This window comes from Simochromis diagramma, unplaced genomic scaffold (genome assembly GCF_900408965.1).
Source record: "Simochromis diagramma unplaced genomic scaffold, fSimDia1.1 OVJJ01000646.1, whole genome shotgun sequence".
Classification (NCBI taxonomy): Eukaryota; Metazoa; Chordata; class Actinopteri; order Cichliformes; family Cichlidae; genus Simochromis; species Simochromis diagramma.
Window position 1 is genome coordinate 1,498,568 of NW_024387279.1, and position 24,580 is coordinate 1,523,147.

The 24,580-nt window shown below is 39.4% G+C and overlaps 1 protein-coding gene across 4 annotated transcripts in view; it reads right to left on the reverse strand.

Annotated features, from left to right (window-relative positions):
* Positions 1-24,580, reverse strand: part of hdac11 (histone deacetylase 11) — a 52,318-nt gene that overhangs the window by 17,604 nt on the left and 10,134 nt on the right. For all 4 annotated transcript variants that reach the window (XM_040003220.1, XM_040003222.1, XM_040003221.1 and 1 more), the window contains 5 exons: positions 22,950-23,050; positions 19,972-20,088; positions 13,202-13,244; positions 6,900-6,976; positions 6,499-6,561 (listed from right to left, as the gene is read on the reverse strand). In XM_040003220.1, the coding sequence (XP_039859154.1) occupies positions 6,499-6,561; positions 6,900-6,976; positions 13,202-13,244; positions 19,972-20,088; positions 22,950-23,050 (401 nt within the window). The remainder of the gene's footprint in view (positions 1-6,498; positions 6,562-6,899; positions 6,977-13,201; positions 13,245-19,971; positions 20,089-22,949; positions 23,051-24,580) is intronic.

A 24,580-nucleotide genomic window follows, 5' to 3' on the forward strand; every position in this document is an offset into this window, starting at 1 on the left:
GAATATTACAGCAATTATTATTCAACAAGAGGGTTTGAGAATATGTTTAGGCTTAGTTTTTCATGAATAAATAATGGGACAGTTTAACATGTTACATGTTGTTGAAGTTGTATTTACCAAATCTTAAGACCTGCAAAGGACCAGATGATCTTTTTATTATATGATGATGATGCATAAAACCTCCAATTAAAAGAGGGGAACATTTTCTTTTACTTGATTATCAGCTATAGCATTGAATGTCAATTTGGACTAAGCCTTTAGATTTTTTATGGTCTCAATTTGCAAAAAATGCATTTCAATGAATATTACAATTTGATTTATAATAAATTTCCTCTCATCGAAGAAACCAAGCCAAGCAGCCAAGTCAATTTTGATGAACAACTTTATCAAGGCCGTGCAGATATATTACAGCCGGTTTGCTGTCGGGTAATCCAAGAAGAAGAAAAAAAAGAAAAGAAAACCTTTGCATTTATTTTTATTTTTCTTAAACCATTTGTAATCAGCTCTCCCATCATCCATCAGCAGCCCATATAGACATATAACCCAGATAACTTTAGGTGTGTGTGAAAACAACTGAATAAGGGGGGAAAAAGTCTATATTAGAGATGTGCTGGGACATTTTTTATGATCCTATTACTCTGGTCAGAGAGGACAGAAGAGTATCATAATAATCAACAGATACAGTTATAAAAAACTTCACTCCGTTAGTGGAATTGATTCATCAAACCAAATAAAAATGGTTGACTCCAGTAATCTATATATTCATAATCATAAACTTTTGGGGTGTTTTTATTCTTACAGTGAAATCAAAAATATCATGCATGGTTGTCCCTCTAAAACAAAAGGTTTTGAAGAGCATGTGGGTGGGGCTACAGTGCTCAGCCAGACTGGTGTGGCAAATAGCAAATCACAGGTATTTATGCAGCAATTTTCTGCTCTTACTGAGCACTTAAAGTGCTTCTATACTAAAAGCCATATTCACAAAGGACACTTCGACATGCGGTTTGGAGAAAGGTAAGTCACGTTGCCCCCTTACAGCCACCGAGCTCTGTTCCTTAGACAACCACATTAAAGAGGCATCAAAACAGGAAGACAGTAGTAGTGACGTGGCAAGCAGAGATCACGGGATGTCAGTTAAATTGAACAATTGTACCACTGCGGGGTCCAACAATGAGTCCAGGGACTTCATACTGATACCTAATGGCAGCCAGGGTGCCATTGCCTAGTCTGTGGAGGTCTCTGTGTCCATGCATGGTTAAGCCTTCACAGGCCATCAAGGACTTACCACCAGACTGCTCATGGTGGCCAATGTTACAGGCAGGATAATGTTCCCCACAGCTTTTCCAGACCCTGAAAATCACAGGGTGCAAATACCAAATATACAGGACCTATACTAGAGGAGACTGGGTCCTCAGCCCACCCTAATGAAGTCAGTCTCTGATTGTTTGGTTAGAGACATTCACACCAGTGGTGTGTTGGAGGGCATTTTGTAGGCACTACAATGCCCATCCTGTTCCTCTTTGCATATCCAGTCAGAAACAATGATGAGGGAAAAACTGTCCAACTGTAAACCCATTCCAGTTTGGGGATTGTCTCATTGTTGACCATTTAGTGCATCAGTTGTTAATTTCAGTAACAGAAAAGCAGCTGAAACCGATTAACAAGACCCTCTGCTGCCTAACTGACCAGAGGTTTCACTGAATAAACTCTGTATAACAGTATATATATGACAGGAAATACAGAAAAGCAGAATACATCCTATTTTAATTGGTAACTTTGGATGGACATGTAATGATATACACACAGATTGTTTTCTTTCTCCTCTCTTTTTTAATAGTTTGGAGAACTTGAGATGAAATGGGACAGCATGTAGCACATAGGTTAAAGAATTTGAAAGACCCACCTGAAGCTTCTCCAGAACAGCCAAGACATATTTATTTGCTCTTAGGTTATTTTAGAGATGCATTGTAGACATCACATAATAACAATCAAGACACGGATGCATCTGAAGGTTATAGACAACTGTAACTTTTGCATGTAGTTGTATTTTATACTGTATGAATAAACCAACATACTGAACTGAGGGGGTCACACTGACTTCTTTTAGAAAATGACTACATAAGTGAATGCCCTGTCCTCTAAATCCAAAAGATATGCGGAGACTATAAATCATCTCATATGCTGCCTGAGCTCCTGCTGCCTCCAGTCTTATTCATCTTATCTTCTTCCTCACATCCTGTACTGTACAATAAAAGACTGCTGTTTCACTGTCATTTGTTAGTGTCAGCTGAAAGCCTTCAAACAGGATTTTTCCCTCAGTTCTTTGGAACATATATCCTCCCTAACTTAGCTTGAACATCTGTATTAAATATAAGAACCATCCATTAATGCTTAACAAATCATAATCAAAGAGTATTAAAGAAAAATCAATTTTTTCCATCTCAGAGATGCAGAGAATATTTTTTTAGGCTGCTGACTGTTTATACACATACACTGTAGTTTTGATGATTTATAATTAATGTCTGTTTTAATTCAAAACAGAGTTAAAGTCAAAATTGGAACACAGAATAACAAGGTTTCAGTGCGGAAAAGAAAGACTGATTTCAAAATGAGAAGCTGTTTAGAAAACCACTTCTCATACATGCTCACCCACGTAGTGATAGCATATCCCATCATTTCATTTCACACTCACAAATAGAGATTTATAAAAATTAATATAATCCTCAGGCTACAGACACAAAGACAAATTTCTGATCTAATGAGGACACACGTACGATTTTTCTCGAAAAGGTATTCATACGAAAGGTATGAACACAAAGCGACAGCACAAAGCAAAGATGGAAACCGGCACAGAGAGACTTTAAAGAGATCCCTGCGGTGATTCAACTGTAGAAACATTAACAGGTACAAAATGAAGATGCAGACTGACTCCTCATCAGTTTGTTAACAGTTCAGAGTCTGGCTGCTGGCCTGGGTTCAAAGTTCACTCAGCTTTACCATCACTCTGGGTTCTTGGCTAGTTTAGCATTAGCATGCTGTCTGTGCAGCTGCTTGCTAATGCCAAAGTTGTGTAAGCAACATAATGCAGCCGTTTCTGTCCTGGTGCAAGTGCAAGTGGAACCAATAAGCTGAGTCGATAAGCAGACTAAAAATTCCAAGTAATGGAAGTACTGGTTCTTGTTTCCCATCCCTACTCATAAAGCATAAGATGAGTATTTGTCCCTTTCTTTGTATTCTATATTAAAATATTCTAACTATTATCTACGTTCCAGAAAAAAACTTTTATAAATTTTATAAAAACAACACAGGAAAAAAAAGAAAAGAAAAACACAAATTAGTGAGCAAACAAAAACTATCAAGATATTGACGAGCAACATCTTAACCCCCTAATCTCCTAGAATGGGATTATTTTACCCACCATCATCATAAAATTGTTGCATGTCAGTGATGGTGAACGGTCCCTGGAATTTCTAACTGTACTAATGTATTTGTCAGCATCAGTTGTGTTTTACCAATGTATAGTTAAAACATTAAAAGTTTCAAATACAATCTTCAAAACCTTCAAATGCTAGAATGAGGACTGCCTGAAAAAACAGAAGACCAAGAGTTCCCTCTGCTGCAGAGAATGAGTCCATTAGTGTTAGCCACCTAAATTACCAGCTAACTTCACCTCACATTAGAGCCTGCATCAATCCTTAAGAGTTTAAGTAGTAGACCTTTCTCAACATCAACTGTTACAGGAAATTGTGTGGATAAAGACTTCATGACTAAACTGCTGCAAAGAAACCAGTACTGAGAGAGGCCAATAAAAATTGGGTAACTTCTTAGGGCAAGAAATGTAAGCAATGGACTTTGTGCCAGCGAAATCTTGACACTGGCTTATAGTGTATGTTTGTTTGTTTGTGTGAGTGTGTGTCTGTGAGAGCGAGAAAGCAGTAATCATTCAGTCTAAGCCTGGTTGAGATGATTTGGAATGAACTCCTAGGAGAATGAAGGTAATAACTTAAAAGCTGGTTGACAGTCCCAAGGGTCTTTGTGAAAAAGTTTCAACTTATTTCAACAGTTTGAAGTATTGTAGTGGTACATCGCCAGCAGGCAAAGATGTGTACATGAAAAAAGAAGGCGCATCCATGCTTACTTAAATACAAGGGCTGTGAACTAGTGTACACAACAAAAACACAAACCCAGACATGTCTGAAAGCGAGCACCACTTGTCAGCCACCGATGATGATTTGGTACAAAATACAATGCAGTAAAATGCTGCGGCTGCGACCTTGTGTCGCTGCTTGGGCCTTCCTGCGTGGACTTTCTCTGGTTACCTGAGCTACTTCTCACAGTCCAAAGACATGCATGTTAGATTAACTGTGAATGCGAGTACGAGTAATTGTCTGTCTCTCTGCCTTAGCCCTGTGCCACCTTTCCAGGGTGTACCTCACTTTTTGCCTTTTATAGCTGACCTCGGCCAAATCGATGGTTGGGTAAAAAATATACATAAATATTTCATTAATATAGCTGGCCCACCCAAGCATTTATTCAAAGTGACGAAACCTGTGATGCAATACTGAGCTATGCAGACATGTCATCATAGCAAACGATTTTAGAAAACTAGAAAACATCAGTGATTGTCCTGGTACAGGCAAGTCAGGTTTGAACAGATTCTCTCCTTCCAGACATAGTGCTGCATTAAGTATTATAGACTATATAATGATCAACAGATATCTGTATCTGAGATCACAAAATCCATATTTTCAGTTTCGCATCAAACACAGGTGATGCTTTATAAACGTAATAGACAGATAAGAATATGCTCTCAGAGCTGGACTCCAAGCAAGCGTCTTATAAACTCAACCTAAAATCATTACTGCTTCGCTGTGAAAAAGCATCACAGCGTTGTAGAATCTATTACACTGCTCACAAGAAAACGTTATATGTCATAGTAAATGGACCGATACTTATATAGTGCCTTTCTACTCAATTTGAGCACACAGAGTGCTTTCAACTACAAGTCACACACACATTTGTACAATGCTTTTTCTCTGTACCTCAGCACTTCTATCCAATATTCACACACATGCTAACACTGGATGGTTGCACTGGGGGCAACTCCGACACATGGACAGGAGAAACCGGGGATCAATCCACCGACCTGCTCTACCACCTGAGCCACAGGTTACTGCTTTTCTCTCAGCCCAATTATCTGCTAAGAGGACAGTGTAGGTTTATTCTTTGGTCTTAATGAATAATTCACTCAGCATCTATATTGATCCCTACCATTTGTCAATAGATGTAGGTTATTACGTGCAAACTGGTCTCAAAAATGAATGCCAGGCTATTAATACAATGCAGCCTTGAACCCGGGTTGTTAAGACATCATCAGTGTTTGCATAATTCTTAAGCCTAATTGGTGGTGGATACAAGTCATTATGCTGAAAATACATCTTAAGGCAAATATATGTTAATCAGGGTCTTAAAAAGGTTGAGTCATTGTTTTCTACAGCTTAAGTGAGTTTAGCCCACAAATGATGCACAGCATTATTATACAGTGTTAAATGTATTACACCACCACCTAATGCAAGTTTATGTCAAAGCTGCCTTAAACTAACAGCACTGGTAATTACCAAATTAATTGTTAATCCACCTGTATGCACAACCTCTTTAGTCATAATTTATTTTTAATTTCTAAAATAAAACTATTGTTGTTACTTATGATTTTTTTTTTTTTACAAATGTACTGTTTTACAAAAACAAAGAAAAATAATAAAGAACATTATTATTTTTGATTAAGATGCCAAATTACAGCTACTTGCATTCATAAACAAATACACCCCTCCACCTCTTAACATAGCAAGAGGCACCCGCTGTGCCCCAGAAGGACACACGAACAAACAAGTGAGTGAGACGGGGATTAGGTCAGTGGGGAAGTATCCCATGATGGATGGAGATCCCTGCATTTATCAAAATTCTCACAAAGTATATCAAACAGTTTTTGGAAACATGCAAGAATACAGAAATATGATGTCTGGATGCTGGTTTTTCACTCATTTTCCTCAAATCTCCACAACAAAGGTGAAATGACCAAGAACAGCATTCATTCTGTTTTTTTCCAACATTATTGAAAAAACATCAGAATGAAATTAATCAATATTGGCCTTAAACATTTTTAAGCTGTAGTTGTAAGAATAGCCATTGTTTTAATTAAAAAAATATCAAAAGTGATTCTTTATCATGGTTAGGACACATTTTTCACAATATGAAAAAAGCCCAAACAAACAAGGTACCTAACATTGCTGAAGACATCCTACTGTTTGCATAGGCTTGTATTCATTCGGCTGTTTGTCAGCGGAGACGTTTTAAGATACATTCTGCTGAATCTGATGGTAAGGGCCAAATTTTCCTGCAGGGAGCCTCTGGCGGTAAAAGTGGGGCTATTTTGTCATCAATGATGGCTGCTAAGCAGCGGTGTGAATTGACATGGAGAGAAGTGATGCATCGGCTCACCTGATGAGCATCCAGATCGATGATGGTCACCCTGGAGATGCCTTCGACTCTCTCAAACAGAAACTGAGAGATAAATCAGAAAATATTTGCTTTCTGAACACACATCCCCAGCATGAGAAAAACTTTTACATCTCACATGGATTTACATGAAAAACTCAAGCAGAACAATGTTCACAATGACCAAATTAATCTTTTAACTCATCCATAAAGAACAATGAGCTTCATGCGATTCCTGTTTGTACTTTATGGCTGTTCTAGTGAAAACTTTCCTTTTTCCAACTGTGCATTTGGGTTCATGCCTTGATTTTTAATAATGGCAGTTTTAACAATGAGTGTCAAGTCAATGTGTTAAATAATGGGGAATCTAAAAAAAAAAAAAAAAGTGTCTGATTCAGTTTTACCTTGATGGCCAAAGTGATGTCAGCATAGGCACAAAATCCACCTCCTCTGTCGCTGGAGCAGTGGTGGAAGCCTCCTCCTGGGAAACAGAAAATTCACAGGCTCTGTCTCAGGGCCATTAGACTAACCGAGCAGGTTTCTAAGAAGTCCATTATTCAAAATGGCTATAAATGCCGATTTAAAATGGGCTGTTATTGAGTTTATTGCACCTTATAAAAATGGCTGCTTTTTCCATGTGGTATAACAGTGGGATTACTGACACCAAATGGGACTGTTCTAATGCTGCTGTAATGCTAGGACAGCAGCAGTCTACAGGGAAAAGCACTGTGTGAAGAGACCTTTTTAACAACTGGGATGAGAAGCCTTCGTTCAGGTTAAGAAATATAGTCTCCTCTGACCTGATTTGGTCACGTTCATTAAAATACAGAGTATTAAAAACCAGAGAAATATGTGGTGGCTGGTGAAATATGACGATCATTATTGCCTAGCTTTCAAAAACAGTCCTTTATAAGGGTTCTTCATCCTCATGGTGTTGAGAAAAGATGTTTCTATATTTGTGTAAAGCTAACTGAAGGTTGTGCTATATTAACATACAATTGCTCTCATAAGTCGATTTACCCTGGAAGAATTTATGATTTCTTAACCATTTTTCAGAGAATATGAATGATAGCACAAAAACTTTACTTTCATTCATGGTTTCTGGAAGGCTAAACACATTTATTTACTCTTTTTAAATCATAATCTCAACACAAACTACCCCAATGACCCTGATCTGAGGTTTACATACCCCAGTTCCTAATACAGTGTACGGCCCCTTTAACATCAGTAACAGCTAAATGACACTCTTTATCTTCTCGGTCAGTAAAGCTGCCCATCATTTTTTTGGATACTATTCAGACAGACAGCAATTTAAGGAGAACATGCGGCTAAACATGTCACTCCTGATTTGATTGCTGCTAGCGAGTAGGCTAGGAGCTAAGGGGACAAGAGAAAAGTACTGTGGCAGGGCGTGGTCTGCGGCGCGGCTGCTGGGGAGGCGGACGCACCTGAGCGGCATCCACAATCACGTCTCGCCGACCTGTCGCCATCGTTGTGCAGGATGCTGCTGTTTCCAACAATGGCGGCAGCTAGTTAGTTTTAATATTACTCTTATTACTATTTCTGGGTCACAAAATAAACATTTAACATATTTTCAGGCGAGAATGTAGCTGTGGAAACTTCAAATATGTGCTCAGTTTATCAAGACACCACATATTTTCAAAAGCGCTCCGACGTTTTCAGAGACGTCTGTTACCCACCAGCTCGATAGCGAGCCGGGGGCAAGGCTCACTAGAGCCGGTGAGAACACCGGACTCCCGGCAGATCGTTTTCAAACCCACCGCCATCTTTCGCTACTCAGGTTAAACATATATAAGTCACTTAGATAACTTAAAAATGTTATTGTTTGGCTTTTTTCAGTATTTTATTTGTTCCTGAGTAAATCGGTTAGGCTGAGATTAAAGTTATAGTTTTTACACAGCTGAATAAACGTCAAGCAGACAGCTGATTATCAGAAGTGTGAGATGCTCGAGAATGTACTCCGGTGTCCTGTTATATTTTAGATAGCAAGGAGTTTATTAAACTTCACCGAAACAATCTGCAAATTTCATTAAAATTTAATAAACTATCATCTTGTCTTTATTTTTAGTTAGCACATACCTTAAACACTTAAAGCTGTAAGCTAATGATAGTTATATAAGAGCAGATGCTGCTGGTGCAATAAGCTGTACGTTGTACATCCAATGGATGATGATCTGATTAGTCGACTAATCAGAAAAATAATCTGTGACTAGTCGACTATCAAAATAATCGTTTGTGGCAGCCCTATAACAAAGTAATAAAAATATGACCATGCAATAATTTCAGAAACAGCAATGATGTGTGTCCAATGAGGAAAAAAGGGAAAAGTGTGTTTTATGCTATATTCTCAGTGTTGTCATTGTAATATGACAATATGGTTGGGTGAATAAGGCAGTCTTTTCTAATCTTAGAAGAAAATACAGTGCACATTTTTTCATAACATGCTTTGTAAAACTGTTGGTGCAAAAGTGTATACAGCAATGTGGAGCTTGTTTATGTCTTCAAACTGACGCGGTTCCATTCTTTACGGTTTCCCTGATGCCAACTTATAAATAAACTATCGTCAGTTGCAGCCCTGTCTGAAACAGCACAGTTCATCAGAGAGGACAACATTTAATCCAACAACAAAAATGAACAAGTCACTAAAACCTCACTGGAGTTCTTTGTCAGGCTATAAATTAGCCAAGTTGCTACAGGACTCTGATAATCAGAAGAGGAAGCTCGCTTCACAAGTGGAAAAGCTGAAGAATCAACTCCAAAGTGCTGAGACTCTGTGTGCTTGCCTAGAAAAAAAGGCTGCTCAAGGGGCCGCCAAGCTGGAAGAACAGAAAACTGAAACAGAGCACCTCCACAGGCAGATGAAGGAAAAGGATACGAATTTGCAGAGTGCTATGAGACACGGTAACAGACTTCTCAGTCAGATCAACGTCATGATGGCACAGAATACATCAATGAAACAGTCAACTGAAAAGACGGATCAGCTACATCAACAGCTGGACAATGTGACAAATAAACTAAAACAGGAGAAACGTCTGAAGAACAAGTACATGAATGCAGAGAAGAAAGCAAAGAAAGAGGCACGAAGGTTGCAAAAGATCTGTGACAAATTCAAGCAGCAAAAGAATAACAACAGGGAGCTACTAGCTAGCGCAGCTCTTCAACAAGAACTCGGGCAAATTCAACATCATCTAAACCAGGAGAACAGACTGCACGTAGAAAGCGCATTAACAGATCGGTTCCTCATCAGAGACCCGAGGGCCACGAGGGAACACCTAGAACAGCAAATATGTGAGCTCCGAGCCCAGCAAAATGATACCTCGGAGAAGGAGCGGTCACTTATCCGAGAGGTGGAGAGATTAAGATCACAAATCAAAGAGCTGATTGCAACCAGCCTCAACACTGCTGAGAAGGTTTCAGAGCAGGAGGAACACCTTGTCCCCGAATCACAGGCCGTCCAGGGGGAAGCTGCTGCTCCATTAGAAAATCTCCCAGGAAAAACAAAGAAGAATACATCGTGGAAAAGACTCCTCATGGCTGTGGGCCTAAAACAGAAAAAGAAGGCCCCAGGGTCCACCGAAAAATGAGATTAGATCTTGAATAACAAGATCTTGAATAAAATGCTAATATAGAGTCCTACGAGTTTTATTTCTTTTCAAATTTATTAAGAGGTCCTACAGTCAATACTAAATGCTTCCAAACCTATCTTTTCAAATTGCTCCTTCATACAGATGAGTCTCACGATTTCTGCTTAAATCAGAGTAGTTGATTTCATTTAAGAATTGCATACATGTATTTTTTAAGCTTATATTACAGATTTGTAGGTTTAATTAACAATCAGCTCTGATTAGATACATTTTAAAACAGATTTTAAAATGATCACTTCTAGTTTAGTCAGGTCTTCTATGTATTAGTTAAAGTTGTGGTGTGATGCACATGTGGTGACCTATTGTTTTGTGAACTGTTCAGGTTTGCTTGGGAAAAGAAATGCCGTTTTATTGCATAAAATAGAGCTGCACGGTACACACGGCCAGAAGAGGGGAAAAAAAAAAAAAATCCCAGTTTTTCTGACTCTAGCTTGTTTCAGTGAACCACCTGTCACCTCACTCAAAACAGGCTCGAACCTGCTGGTTTCTTTGGTTTTTCAACATGCAGTATAAAAGTGACGTCACGCTCTGTACTGGCAAAAAACATGCTCTAAAAATTTTAAGCACTTATTTCTTAAATCCAGCTTCACTGAGAATGTTAACGTCCTAAGACCCGGAATCTTCCACGGCATGCATTTTTTATTTCTCTTATTTCTCTTACTTATATTTGGGCTGATTGTTTTTACAGTCATCAGGTGCCAAAGCATTACCAGATTTGTTTTTAAAACCAAATTTTGTTTCTGAGAAAAATGAGATCCACATATGAGCATATTTGTTTCAAATTTCAATAGAACAGTGGCAGTGTAATGTCCTCATCAGGCCCTTGTAGAGCAAAATGTAGTATTTTGGTCTAGACAACCCAAAATGTGATGTCCACATTTGTGGACGCCAGGTCCTAGGAGGTTAAGTTTAAGTTTTTTAAAACCAGGGCTCCATGTAGTATTTCATGTCCACTTTAATGTCATTGTCTTTATGAATGACTTTTATATACATACACTCGGCATGTTTCTGCTGTGAGCCTGCAGCAAAGTTTACAACAAAAAAATGCACAGAAGTCAAATATTTTTTTTACAATAATTAAATAGATTCAACATCTTTCTTCAACAGAATTGCAAAGGTAAAAGTACTGTAGCTTTCTAGGTTATAAATTTGACTTAATTGTTACTATATACAATAATGGACTTCTATACATTTTACATCAGATGAAAACTTTGGTTGTAAGATTCAGATAATTATTTATTAAAAGCTAGACATGACAATTAGAAGAAAAAAAAAAGTATGTTTTTGTGCCCCCCTTTCCCTGTTAATGCCCTATCGAACCCCCTGGCAAAACTTTGCTAGACCCGCCCCTGCACAGTTACCAGCCGTCAGCTGCGTAGAAAAGGATCCTGGTGTAACAACAGTTTATCAAGCTTAAACGTGCGGCTGTTGTTTATCCGCTGGTTTCCTCTTTCTGGCGCGAAGTGGGCGATAAACAAATAAGAGAGACGGGAGTCGCGACAGAAAAGCCGATCAGCTGATCATTGATCAGTTTCATGATTGAAGTAGCAGCAGGAGAGGGAGGGAGAGAGAAGAGGCAGTCGCTCCATATATCGGTTGTTAAGCTTTACTACTTTAACATACAGAGATGAACTTACACACTTGCTTTACTTCTCTGGGATAGCTTTCTCAGAGATGAAATGCCGGTTTGGAAGCGAGGCTCCAAATGCTCAACCAGACTGCCGACAGGTCTCACACGCTACAGCCGCTCTATCACGAGACGCATACTGCTCCGACGTGCTAAGGTTATGAGCTGGGATACGTTATGTCGCAAGTTTTGTGAGGTGCTTTTGTGATATTTAATGGATCGGATTACGTTTTTTATTTCTCTCCGATATCTGATACAGTAATTTAGGTCAGTATCGGACAGATACTGATACGTAATATTGAATCGGTCCATCTCTAGTTCTGACTGAGAGATTTTTGAAAAAATTAAACGTACAGCTCTGCTATCACTTCCAACATAAAAGAAGACAGAAAACTAAACAGCAGTGACTTTTGCAGGGTTACTGAAGTTTGACTAGCTGGTATATAATGTTGTGGTACATGATTGCTAGCACACAGCTATGTTAGCATTACATAAACACAGTGAAGCTGGAGGATGAACGCTAACTTTTTTTCCACTCGATAAAAGTTAACGTGAGAGTTCCTGATGGTCAGGGACAAATGCAATCGCATGGCAGGATGCTGTAAACGGACCAAACTTCAGTCAGGAGAACAACTGAGATAATCCATCCACAATACGAGGTTAGTCATTAATATACTGCAACAACATGGGAATAGAGCAGCTGCCAGAGATTTCAGCATTAATGAATCAAAGGTATGGAAGTGGAGGAAGCAAGAAGAATGAGATGAATAAAATTTGACTTGTCTGACTGTTTTGTTTTGCTTAACGCGCCTTATGATGCGAAAAATACAGTCCATGTCTGGCGAGTGTTATGTTTGCGCCACTCCTCCTCTAGGCGATAAGCAGCTAAGGAAACTGATCAGCATGTTCTACTTTACGTTGAACACTGTTTCACTCACAGCTACGAGAAACAGACGCTGATGTTGAAGAGTTTATAGCATCTCGTTAACATGGAGCATTCCCTTTGCAAATGATTCAAAAACATATTTGTGCTAAGTGGGGAAAGAAAAACAAACATTTTTTTTTGTTTTGTTTAGTTTTTCCCCATTCTAGCAGCTGGTGCTGTTAGTTTTCTTTTTTTACTAAAATAAATAAATAAATAAAAAATAATAATAATTCACCACCTAATTTAAGCTATATGCAAAGACTGCATACAAATACCACTGTGGGAAATGAAGGCTTTTGTTGCATGCTGAAGACACTGGAAACCTGGCATGTGACACCGCTATCTTATGGAAACCTCCATAGCTAGGCTCTATAGGGAGGTGAAGAGTGTGGGGTAAACAGTTTCCCATATCAAAGCTAAACATATATCAGCTGATTGCAGATAGACGTATTACTGATGCATGGATCAGTGCATATATTGCAAACTCACCTACGTTTATGGCCCACCCTCGCTCAACAGCAAGTTTTCCTGCCTGTGAAAGAGACAATATTTCAGTTCAGTTGCCTTTATGTGACCATAAAAATGTATAAATGATCCTTTCTGGTTGACAGAGACAGAAAATCCCCTGAAAGGAAAATGACCTTTTAAAAAATAAACTACAGAATGCAACAGGAATCTTCAAGTGGCTCCTGCAGTCACCATGAACTGATTCATGTTGACTGAAAAACAACAACAAATAAAAGGTGCAAAGTGATGCATTCTAATGCTGGTTTTCTGTGCATGGCACGGATTTAAAAACGAGAAAGTACCACTAGTGAATCTGACTTCTAACTATGTAAAACATGTACCATTTCTAAATATGCATATGGACAACAACAGACTTAATTACTGCCAAAGTTAATGGGTTAACCGGAAAAATAAAGTGGACTCGTGCTCTTTTCTTTCCTTTTCTTTGTCCCATGCAAAGCGCTCTGCTCTGCTGAGACTTCAACAGTGACGTGTAATTAAAAGGTGACAGGTTTCCAAACAACTTGTCCATGGGAGCCCTGTCACTGTGTCATGGAACAAAAACCCGAAGCCACACAGACCAGCTTGTGGTGTACAGCAGGATATTATAAAAGTCAAACAAAAAGAAATAAAGAAAGTGGGACTAAAGAGCACTACCCTCCAAAAACCTAAAATCTTTAAAAGTTAATATATCTGAAGCCAAGAATTATTCAGCAGAATACCAACGTAAAAGGAATATTTACAATTCCTTTTGGAGATTTCATTGCAGAGCCTCACTGATCCAAATCTACTCCTGGGAGCAGCTTTCTTAAGAAACGTGAGACGGGCAGCGTTTCAAGTTCATTAGTTTCTTCCTGATGTGCCTGCTTACACCTCAGGAAGACATTAATTGGGCCTGGTTGCACTCCTGGTTTAGCCTTTAGTAAAAAAACATACTAAAGGCTTATTTATCTAAGCCGCTTCACAAATAAAGGGCATTCTTAGGAAAGTAGTTTCAATCTTCAAACTCAAAATGTTCTCAAGTATGTCGTCAGTCAGACCTTTTTTTTTTTTTTTTTTTTAAACAACGATAAGGCCGTGGTAGGTCACGATTTCTCTCTTGGTAAAGACAAGAGTGGCTGCTCTGCCATGTTCTTCTACAGACCAGCATGTGTGAGAGCTGATGAGAGGAGATGTGACCTGGGGAGATTGTGTGTAAATGCCAGTATGGTTCTCTGATGGATGAGTAATAATACAAATTTGCATGTATGCACACAGTCTGGCCATGAACAGAGTGTGTGGGTAACACTCCACTCTGTCTGGGGAAAACAAGAACACTCTGTTTCAGAGCGTAGCAGGCATATTTTACAACAGCCCTCGAATCTCATGTGCACCATCGACCACCAGGCCCAGAATGCAGTCTTTGAGAGAAAATACATTTGTTATCAAGCGTATGCTGAGAAAACCATATGATATGCGTTGTTTGCATTATAGTGGGCATATAGTGCAAACAAATTTATATGGACAAATTTTTTAAACCCCCCAAAATATGACTATCCAGAGTTGGGACCAGGAAGCAGAGTTGCAGTCTTACACGCCTCTCTGCAGCTTCTCTCCTCCTGCTACCCCCCCAAAAACCCATCTCCATAGAGACTGTGTCAGCTTCCAAAAAGACAAAAAACAAACTAAAAACCAGCAACAAACAACTTAAACATAAACAATTACAAAGAAAGAACAATACAGTATCCACATCTGAACCAAAGAGTAAAACAGTGAAATGTGGATTATTAAATATTAGGTCTCTCTCCTCCAAGTCTCTGTTAGTACATGACTTAATAATTGATCAACAAATTGATTTACTCTGCCTTACAGAAACCTGGTTGCAGCAGGATGATTATGTTAGTTTAAATGAATCAACACCCCCGAGTCATTCTAACTACCAGAAACTTCGAAGCACAGGCCGCGGGGGCAGTGTGGCAGCAATTTTTCACACCAGCCTGTTAATTAATGAAAGACCAAGACAGACTTTTAATTCATTTGAAAGCCTGATGCTTAGCATTGTCCACCCCAGCTGTAAAACTCAGAAACCAGTCTTACTTGTTATCATCTATCGTCCACCTGGGCCTTACACAGAGTTTCTGTCTGATTTCTCAGACTTTTTATCTAATTTAGTTCTGAGCTCAGATAAAATAATTACTGTGGGTGATTTTAACATCCATGTAGATGCTAAAAATGACAGCCTCAACATGGCATTTAATCTGTTATTAGACTCAATTGGTTTCTCTCAAAATGTAAAAGAACCCACCCACCACTTTAATCACACTCTAGATCTTGTTTTAACATATGGCATAGAAACTGAACATTTAACAGTGTTTCCTGAAAACCCTCTCCTGTCTGATCATTTCCTGATAACATTTACATTTACAATAATTGATTACACAGCGGTGGAGAGTAGACTTTATCACAGTAGATGTCTTTCTGAAAGTGCTGTAACTAAGTTTAAGAATATAATCCACCCACTGTTATCATCTTCAATGACCTGTACCAACACAGAGCAGAGCAGCTATCTGAACGCTACCCCAACAGAGGTCGATTATCTTGTTAATAATTTCACCTCCTCACTACGTACGACTCTGGATACTGTAGCTCCTGTGAAAACTAAGGTCTCTAATCAGAAGTACCTGACTCCGTGGTATAATTCTCAAACACGTAGCCTAAAGCAGATGACTCGTAATCTGGAGAGGAAATGGCGTGTCACAGATTTAGAGGATCATCATTTAGCCTGGAGAAATAGTTTGCTGCTTTATAAGAAAGCCCTCCACAAAGCCAGAACATCTTACTATTCATCACTGACTGAAGAAAATAAGAACAACCCCAGGTTTCTCTTCAGCTCTGTAGAAAAGAAAGAAAGAAAGTGTACTTTATTGGTCCCCGTGGGGAAAATCCCTCTCTGCATTTAACCCATTCATTCAGTGAAGCAGTGTGCAGCCATTGGGCGCCCGGGGAGCAGTGTGTAGGGACGGTACCTTGCTCAGGGGTACCTCAGGGTAGCTGTTCAGGGGAATCGAACCCCCGACCTTCCGATCATGGGGCCACCACTCTACCTACTGAGCTATCCCTGCCCTTAGCCGTAGCCAGGCTGACAAAAAGTCAGAGCTCTGTTGAGCCAACCATCCCTTTAAAGTTAACTAGTAATGACTTCATGAACTTCTTCACAAATAAAATTTTTATCATTAGAGAAAAAATTACCAATAATCATCCCACAGATGTAATATTATCTACAGCTACTCTTAGTACCATTGATGTTAAGTTAGACTCTTTTTCTCTAATTGATCTTTCTGAGTTAACTTCAATAATTACTTCCTCCAAACCATCAACGTGTCTTTTAGACCCCATTCCTACAAAACTGCTCAAAGAAGTCCTGCCATTAATTAATTCTTCGATCTTAAATATGATCAACCTATCTCTAATAATCGGCTATGTACCACAGGCCTTCAAGCTGGCTGTAGTTAAACCTTTACTCAAAAAGCATCTCTAGACCCAGCAGTCTTAGCTAATTATAGGCCAATCTCCAACCTTCCTTTCATATCAAAAATCCTTGAAAGAGTAGTTGTCAAACAGCTAACAGATCATCTGCAGAGGAATGGTTTATTTGAAGAGTTTCAGTCAGGTTTCAGAGCTCAGCACAGCACAGAAACAGCTTTAGTGAAGGTTACAAATGATCTTCTTATGGCCTCTGACAGTGGACTCATCTGTGCTTGTCCTGCTAGACCTCAGTGCAGCGTTCGATACTGTCGACCATAATATCCTATTAGAGCGATTAGAACATGCTGTAGGTATTACAGGTACTGCACTGCAGTGGTTTGTATCATATCTATCTAATAGACTCCAGTTTGTGCATGTAAATGGAGAGTCCTCTTCACACACTGAGGTTAATTATGGAGTTCCACAGGGTTCAGTGCTAGGACCAATTCTGTTTACATTATACATGCTTCCCTTAGGCAGCATCATTAGAAGACATAGCATACATTTTCACTGCTATGCTGATGACACCCAGCTCTATCTGTCCATGAAGCCAGATAACACACACCAGTTAGTTAAACTGCAGGAATGTCTTAAAGACATAAACACCTGGATGGCCGCTAACTTTCTGCTTCTTAATTCAGATCAAACTGAGGTTATTGTACTCGGCCCTGAAAAGCTTAGCAATATGGTATCTAACCAGATTCTTACTCTGGATGGCATTACCTTGGCCTCCAGTAACGCTGTGAGGAACCTTGGAGTCATTTTTGACCAGGACATGTCCTTCAACGCACATATTAAACAAATATGTAAGACTGCTTTCTTCCATTTGCGCAACATCTCTAAAGTTAGAAATATCCTGTCTCAGAGTGACGCTGAAAAACTAGTTCATGCATTTATTACTTCCAGGCTGGACTACTGCAATTCATTATTATCAGGATGTCCAAAAAACTCACTGAAAAGCCTTCAGCTAATCCAAAATGCTGCAGCAAGAGTCCTGACAGGGACTAGAAAGAGAGAGCAGGTTTCTCCTGTTTTGGCTTCCCTTCATTGGCTTCCTGTTAAATCCAGAATTGAATTCAAAATCCTGCTCCTCACATACAAGGTCTTAAATAATCAGGCCCCATCTTATCTTAATGACCTTATAGTACCATATCACCCTATTACTGCACTTCGCTCTCGCTCTGCAGGCCTACTTGTTGTTCCTAGAGTATTTAAAAGTAGAATGGGAGGCAGAGCCTTCAGTTTTCAGGCCCCTCTTCTGTGGAACCAGCTTCCAGTTTGGATTCAGGAGACAGACACTATCTCTACTTTCAAGATTAGGCTTAAAACTTTCCTTTTTGCTAAAGCATATAGTTAGGGCTGGACCAGGTGACCCTGAATCCTCCCTTAGTTATGCTGCAATAGATGTAGGCTGCCGGGGGATTCCCATGATGCATTGAGTTTTTCCTTTCCAGTCACCTTTCTCACTCACTATGTGTTGATAGACCTCTCTGCATTGAATCATATCTGTTATTAACCTCTGTCTCTCTTCCACAGCATGTCTTTCATCCTGTTTTCTCTCACCCCTTCTCTCACCCCAACCGGTCGCAGCAGATGGCCGCCCCTCCCTGAGGCTGGTTCTGTTGGAGGTTTCTTCCTGTTAAAGGGGTGTTTTTCCTTCCCACTGTCGCCAAAGTGCTTGCTCATAGGGGGTCATATGATTGTTGGGTTTTTCTCTGTATCTATGAAGCGCCTTGAGGCGACTTTTGTTGTGATTTGGCGCTATATAAATAAAATTGAATTGAATATAGTTCAGGTTCATTTAGGTCTTCTTCTTGTACTCCATTTATTTCTTATTCTCTATTTCTCCATTTTCAATAAGAACGCTCCAAAAGGCAGATCCCAGATTCTCCCTATGCTCCACTAAAAACTACCTGAGAAAGATCTATCAATTTATAGGATTTATGATTTCCACTGGACTCCCACCTTTCAATTTAATATTTTCTTAACAATCAGATCAGCCAAAAATATTAAGATATAAATCCAAGAGAAATAATGTGTCAACATGAGTTTTAGCTTTTATGCACCTGTCAGACAGAAAGAATGCGTTCCAGATAAACTTGGATATAAATATTAATGTTTTCAAACCAATTTGCCTCACACACACACAGACAGCTAACAGGATTTTAAAGAAGAAACCTTCTACATAACCATTACAGATTTAAAGAAGTAAATCACAACAAACGTTTCAAATAAAGTCACATAGACTGTTCATCCTACTTAAAACAACTTGAGTAACCATTCCCCAAAACACATGAAAGAGTATTTCCATTTAAAAGTGCAAACACACAGACATGTTCAACAAAGAAAACCCCATCTTCCCCCTAAAACTCTGTCGCCACAGAGATTAGCTTTTATATATGAAATATATATATTTAACACAGGTTTTCTATTAGGCTGCTTTCCCTTGGAAGTCTCCACCCTCACAAGACAAAACAAGAACCTTTATTTCCTTTGAATTCACAACTTTTACAGAAAGCATCAATTTAAAGCAAAGTCTGCACAAGTCTTTTCAAGAAACCCTTTTGTTAATACAAAATTGTCACAGAGCTTGAACATGAAGGTAATGTAAAGTTTCTAAAGGTAATAAAACAATGTGAACATCTCAGGTTCTGTAGTTAGTACTAAATGTCCTCTGTAGATTCTGCAGCTACATAAAAAAATAGCCCTGTGTAAGCACAGTCTTCCATGCCAGATAAAGCAGTATATGGTCGGCAACAGGCCAGAACCTTCCAAAAGAAAAAACACCTAAAAACTTAAAGAGCGTTGCACTTTACTGCAGAACAGTGATCTGTGTGCTGGAATGTGGCAGTGTTGTCCTGCTCCTGGAATTTTCTGCTGAGTACTGTACAGTTATTTCATGCATCTAGATGTTTTTTTGTAAAACACACACTAAAACCATATGCAGATTATCTACTAAGGTGGGCAACTTGAGTTCAACTTAAGGTCATTGAAAATTCAAGGCCTTGTTGTGGAAGAACCTCATTGTGCTGGCTGGATGCTGAGTGCAGTGGGTGTGAACTGTAACGTTTCTGCTGCACTCGTATTAGTTGATAAAAGTAAACGGAGCCAAGAGTGGATCTCATCATTATGTGATGGTGGTACACTACAGGACATTATCTCCATTTCTACTTCTGACAAATGAGGCTAGATAACATGTCATTATCAGCCACAAGCATGAAGAGGAAATGAGGGTGTCAGATACCTACCATTATTGTTCCCCCTGTCTGAGTCCGCAAAGGCCTTAGCACCTTCCGCTGCACCAGGAAATTAGGCAGAAACAGGAGAGGTGGAATTTCTGTGATGGTTGCCACCACCAGAGACCACTAAATGGAAGCAGAACATAATTAGAGCGGTATAGAGATGTTTTTTTCTTTGCCATCTGTCACAAGACAAACAAAACTAAGTTGCCCTCAACTGAATGAACAGCACTGAAAGCAAAGCAAAAAAAGAAAGGTGAAAAAGGATGTGGATATAAAGGTGGAGAAAAACGGAATAATGTTGCCAGGGGGTTCAGGCTGAAGCTTGAATTCTCATGAAAAAACGACAGTAAAGAATAAAGCTATTGCACCTCACTTGGGCAGCTGAGGGAAAACAGAATAAATACAAAGCCTGTGAATGTGACAGAAATACTGTTATCAGCTTTGCTTCCTCTGTAGCAGGCACTCTACTAGAAGAGCTTTACAATGAAACGTCAGCATTCCTGACATCCACAGACAGCTTAAAATTCCCAAATCCACTCAGGGAAAGGTAAATAAATGTAGACACTAATCAGTCCCTCTAGATGATAAATTAAAATGACAAAAGCTCAAAAGGAGATTTGCCATGTTGTTAATATGCGTGACATGATATTCCCTGAGGACTAAGGATTAATCAGATGAGGACTGATTGGTGACTGACAACTGACTGGAGAGAAAGAGAAAGAAAAATTCTGAAATAAGATGAAGTGAGTTGTGAATTGAGCAGATTTCAGTGGACATGAACAGAAGTAATGAGGAGGTGCTGGGAAGGTATGGTGTTAAAAAAAAAGGTATAATAGAAAAATAGTGATTGATTTTGTGAAAAGGATAAAACAGGAGTAATGTATAAGAGTGGAGGAGACTACATCTTATGCAGAAGGTGAAAGAGAGAGCAGATGCTAGGTATTGGCAGGGAAGAAGCAAGTGAAGCCAAGGATTAAATGGTGGAAGTTGAAGAAAGAATGTTGCATAGAGTTCAGGAAAGAGTTAAGACAGGCAATAGGTGTTACAGAAGAGTTGCCAAAGAAGCGGAAAAGGGCTTGCATTGATTAGTTAGGCAGAGAGACAGAGCTGGAAAAGATGTGCAGTAGGGCTGGGCCATATCATACCGTTCATGGTATAATGTTGGGCAACGATAAGAAAATGAAACATTGCGACAGAATATGGGTAAAAACGCACATGCGCAGTGCCTTTGTTTTCATACGCACATGGCGGAAAAAGCATGGCGGCGAATGAGAAGGGCGAAAGCGGATCGTTGAATGAAACAGATGAACCAGAACTGGTTTGTAAAAATGCTGCAACTTCAGTGGTGTGGAACTGGTTTAGCTTTCGCCCGTCAGATACACAACAAAGCTCTATTTTTGGTAGAGCATGCTAGCGGGCCGTCGTTATTACAGTGTTGTTTGGAAAATACGGCGCACTTAAAATCAATCCTTTGATTTTTCTGAAAATCGACAGAGCCCCTTATAATCCCGTGTGCCTTATGTATGAATCCTGGTTGTGTTTACTGACCTCGAAACGATTTTATGTGCACGGCGCTCGAAAATCTGTCAAATGTTTCAGTACGACTTTGCTAAGCTACAAAGCCGCACCGCTTGATGGATTGTCGGAGCATTACGGCTATCGTAGGCAGGAGCCTCGCGGAGTGATACGTACTGTGCTTCAACATAATATTACCGTATTGTGTGTGTATAACCTCTTTTTAAGTTTTGTGGATATTAAACATGGTTATGCTGAGGATATGTCGGCCAGTTTCCACTGGAAATGCCTTTTGGTTAAACTGTCAGCGAGGAATTTACATTTTCACTTTAAATTTTTATATAACTTTAATGCACATAAAAACAGCTGCTTGTTTAAGTGAAAATACATTGATTTATTTTCTTTTGCACTAATAAAGTTGTGGAGTTGTAAAGTATTTTGTCTAGTGTCAATTATATCGTCAGTTATATCGTTATCGCAAATTTTCAAATGTATATCGTAATAAATATTTTTGGTCATATCGCCCTGCTCTAATGTGCAGCAGGTTAGGGTGAAAAGATTATAGGGGCAGCAGTCAAAGTAGAGGCTAGACCTCCATCTCCTGGGCAACCTCCTCTAGTTCTCATGCAGTGGAAAGCTAGACATCCCCAAGCCAGCTGAAAGACGTAATCTCTACAGTTTATCCAAGCAGGCCCTCTTCCCAGTAGGACACACCTGAAACACAGACCTCCAGGAGACATCCTAGTAAGACGCTTGAACCATCTCAAAGGGGAGACTGATCCCCCTTAAAGTTTGTGCACACCCTCTGATTCCCTGTCTTGAAGAGGGGAATCGTCACCCAAGTCTGCCAATTCAGAGGCACTGTCCCCAGCTTCCACGTGTTGCAGAGGTACATCATCTAAGACGGAGCTACAGCATCCAGAGCCTTAAGGAACTCTGGGCAAATCCCATAAACCCCAGGAACATCACAATGTTCCCAACGCCTTCACTTCCACCTGATCCAACTCATCACCAGGTGGTGATCAGCTGACAGCTCTGCTCCCACCTTCACCTGCAAATGTGACAATTTGATTACAAAATCCATCAACCTACAACCTAGAGCATCCTGGTGCCATGTGCACTTGAGAATAGCCGTCTGAACTGCCACAGATGACAGTCAGCACGGAGCACAGTACCTGTCTGCAACCTCTCACTGCAGGTAACTCCAGTTTTGTATAAAGTTTAAAACATGTTCAGGAGATTCGTCTCAGAATCCAAGCTATGAGTTGAGGTGAGCCCGATTACATCATAGTCACTATGTCTTGACCTCGCATACAGGTTCAGACTTCATCCTCTCCAGTGAGGTGACACTCCATGTCAAATGAATTTGATTAAATTCATGTGTTACGGCAGGAAAGATGGAAGAAAGATGATGCCAGTCAAAGTGATAGGATGCTGCACTATGGGTGAGATAAAGCAAGCAAGGCTACCTTTAATCTGTTGAGGTAGCGTTTGGTGTGAACGATCAGCAGATCCTCCTCAGCAGCTTCACGAGCTTCCACAAGGTTCCCATCATTGATAAACTGCTCCTCTGCAACACATACAGAGGGAGGGAGCACAGTTACAAAACGCTGGATGTTAGAGGAGGAGCTTCTACAACTTTTGTGCTCCACAATTTGTAGGAATTAGTTTGGTATTTAGTATGTTTTACTAAAATACAATATCTGAACCAAGATGTCAGCATTCATTGAAACTCTTATCAGTAACCAGACTAATTTGCATGCAGAAACAGAAGAATGTAACAAATCCTACATTTATGAAAAGCTGTAATATTTAGTTTTTCAAAGCCGATTGTCATTAAACTGCACAGGAATTATGAGGCTGCAGTATGTGGTGCTTATTGCATTATAGCAACAGGAGTTCCTATTCTAAAGAGAGTGGACTATATAACAGAAACAGTTCTCTTGAAAATACAATGCAGTATGAGAGGACCATGTTGAGGACCACAATTCTAAGACACTTGGTATGAAAAAGATTTTCTGAGCATCTAGAGTTCAGAATATCATTTTACAATGAGGGCCACAGAAAGGGGAGTTTCACTTGCCCAGCCCACTTTACATCAAAGTGAGCTGGACAAGTGAAACTCCCCTTTCTGTCCGTATAAAGACATTTAACTACACATTTAATCCCAGAGATATATTAATATAACATTTTTTAAAAAGCATAATTTCAACAGTCCACCTCAGTTTTTCTACATAACAAATGTGTAAAATTACAGAAAAAGTCCTGGTGGCTCATTGCCCAGACTGCCCCATATTTATAAAAACGAGTATCAGTTACTTGTTTAAAATTCTTTTTTCTTTTTTTTTTTAAACTGAAATTTCTATAGCAGACAATGAAAAACAGGAACTTTTCTATAATTTAATTGTTTATTTTTCTAACTACTTTTGTGTGGCTAAAACACAAAAGTAGTTAGTAAAACTTATAAATATACAGTTAAAAGTTCAAAAATATGCATCTTCCCCCAGACCCTTTGGGCCACCCCTGATAGTCCTCATTTATAAGGTGCTTTACAAACCCAAACAGTATAGCTAACAGGTGGATTTTCCCGGAAACAATGACTGCTTAAAGACAGACAGTGTGAAAGTGGATAGTACATCCTTGGTTTCTTAACATCATTGCTGCAGCCAGGGGTACAAAAGTGGCCTTAGAAGCACCTTAGACAGCTTTCTTAGGTTTAACCCCCTTGTTTTCCAGTGAGTTATCAGTTCTGTTACATAAACAAATGTAAGTCTATGTTTATGACACTATATTGCCAAAGATATTCACTCAATCAGGTATTCATCCAATCCCTTTCATAGCCAGATGGCAAATGGTAAATGGACTGGTTCTTATATAGTGTTTTTCTACTCTGAGCACTCTACGCGCTTTACAAGCCATTTTATTTCTTACTCTATGCTGTTTCCAAGTGCTTACTACTAGCATTCATACAATCCATTGGAGATGGATGCATTCACCAATGCAATGGGGCAACATGGGGTTGGAATGCAGACTGGAGCAGACTGGGATCAAACCTCCAACCTTCCAGTTAGTAAGTGACCCGCTCTACCACCTGAGCTAC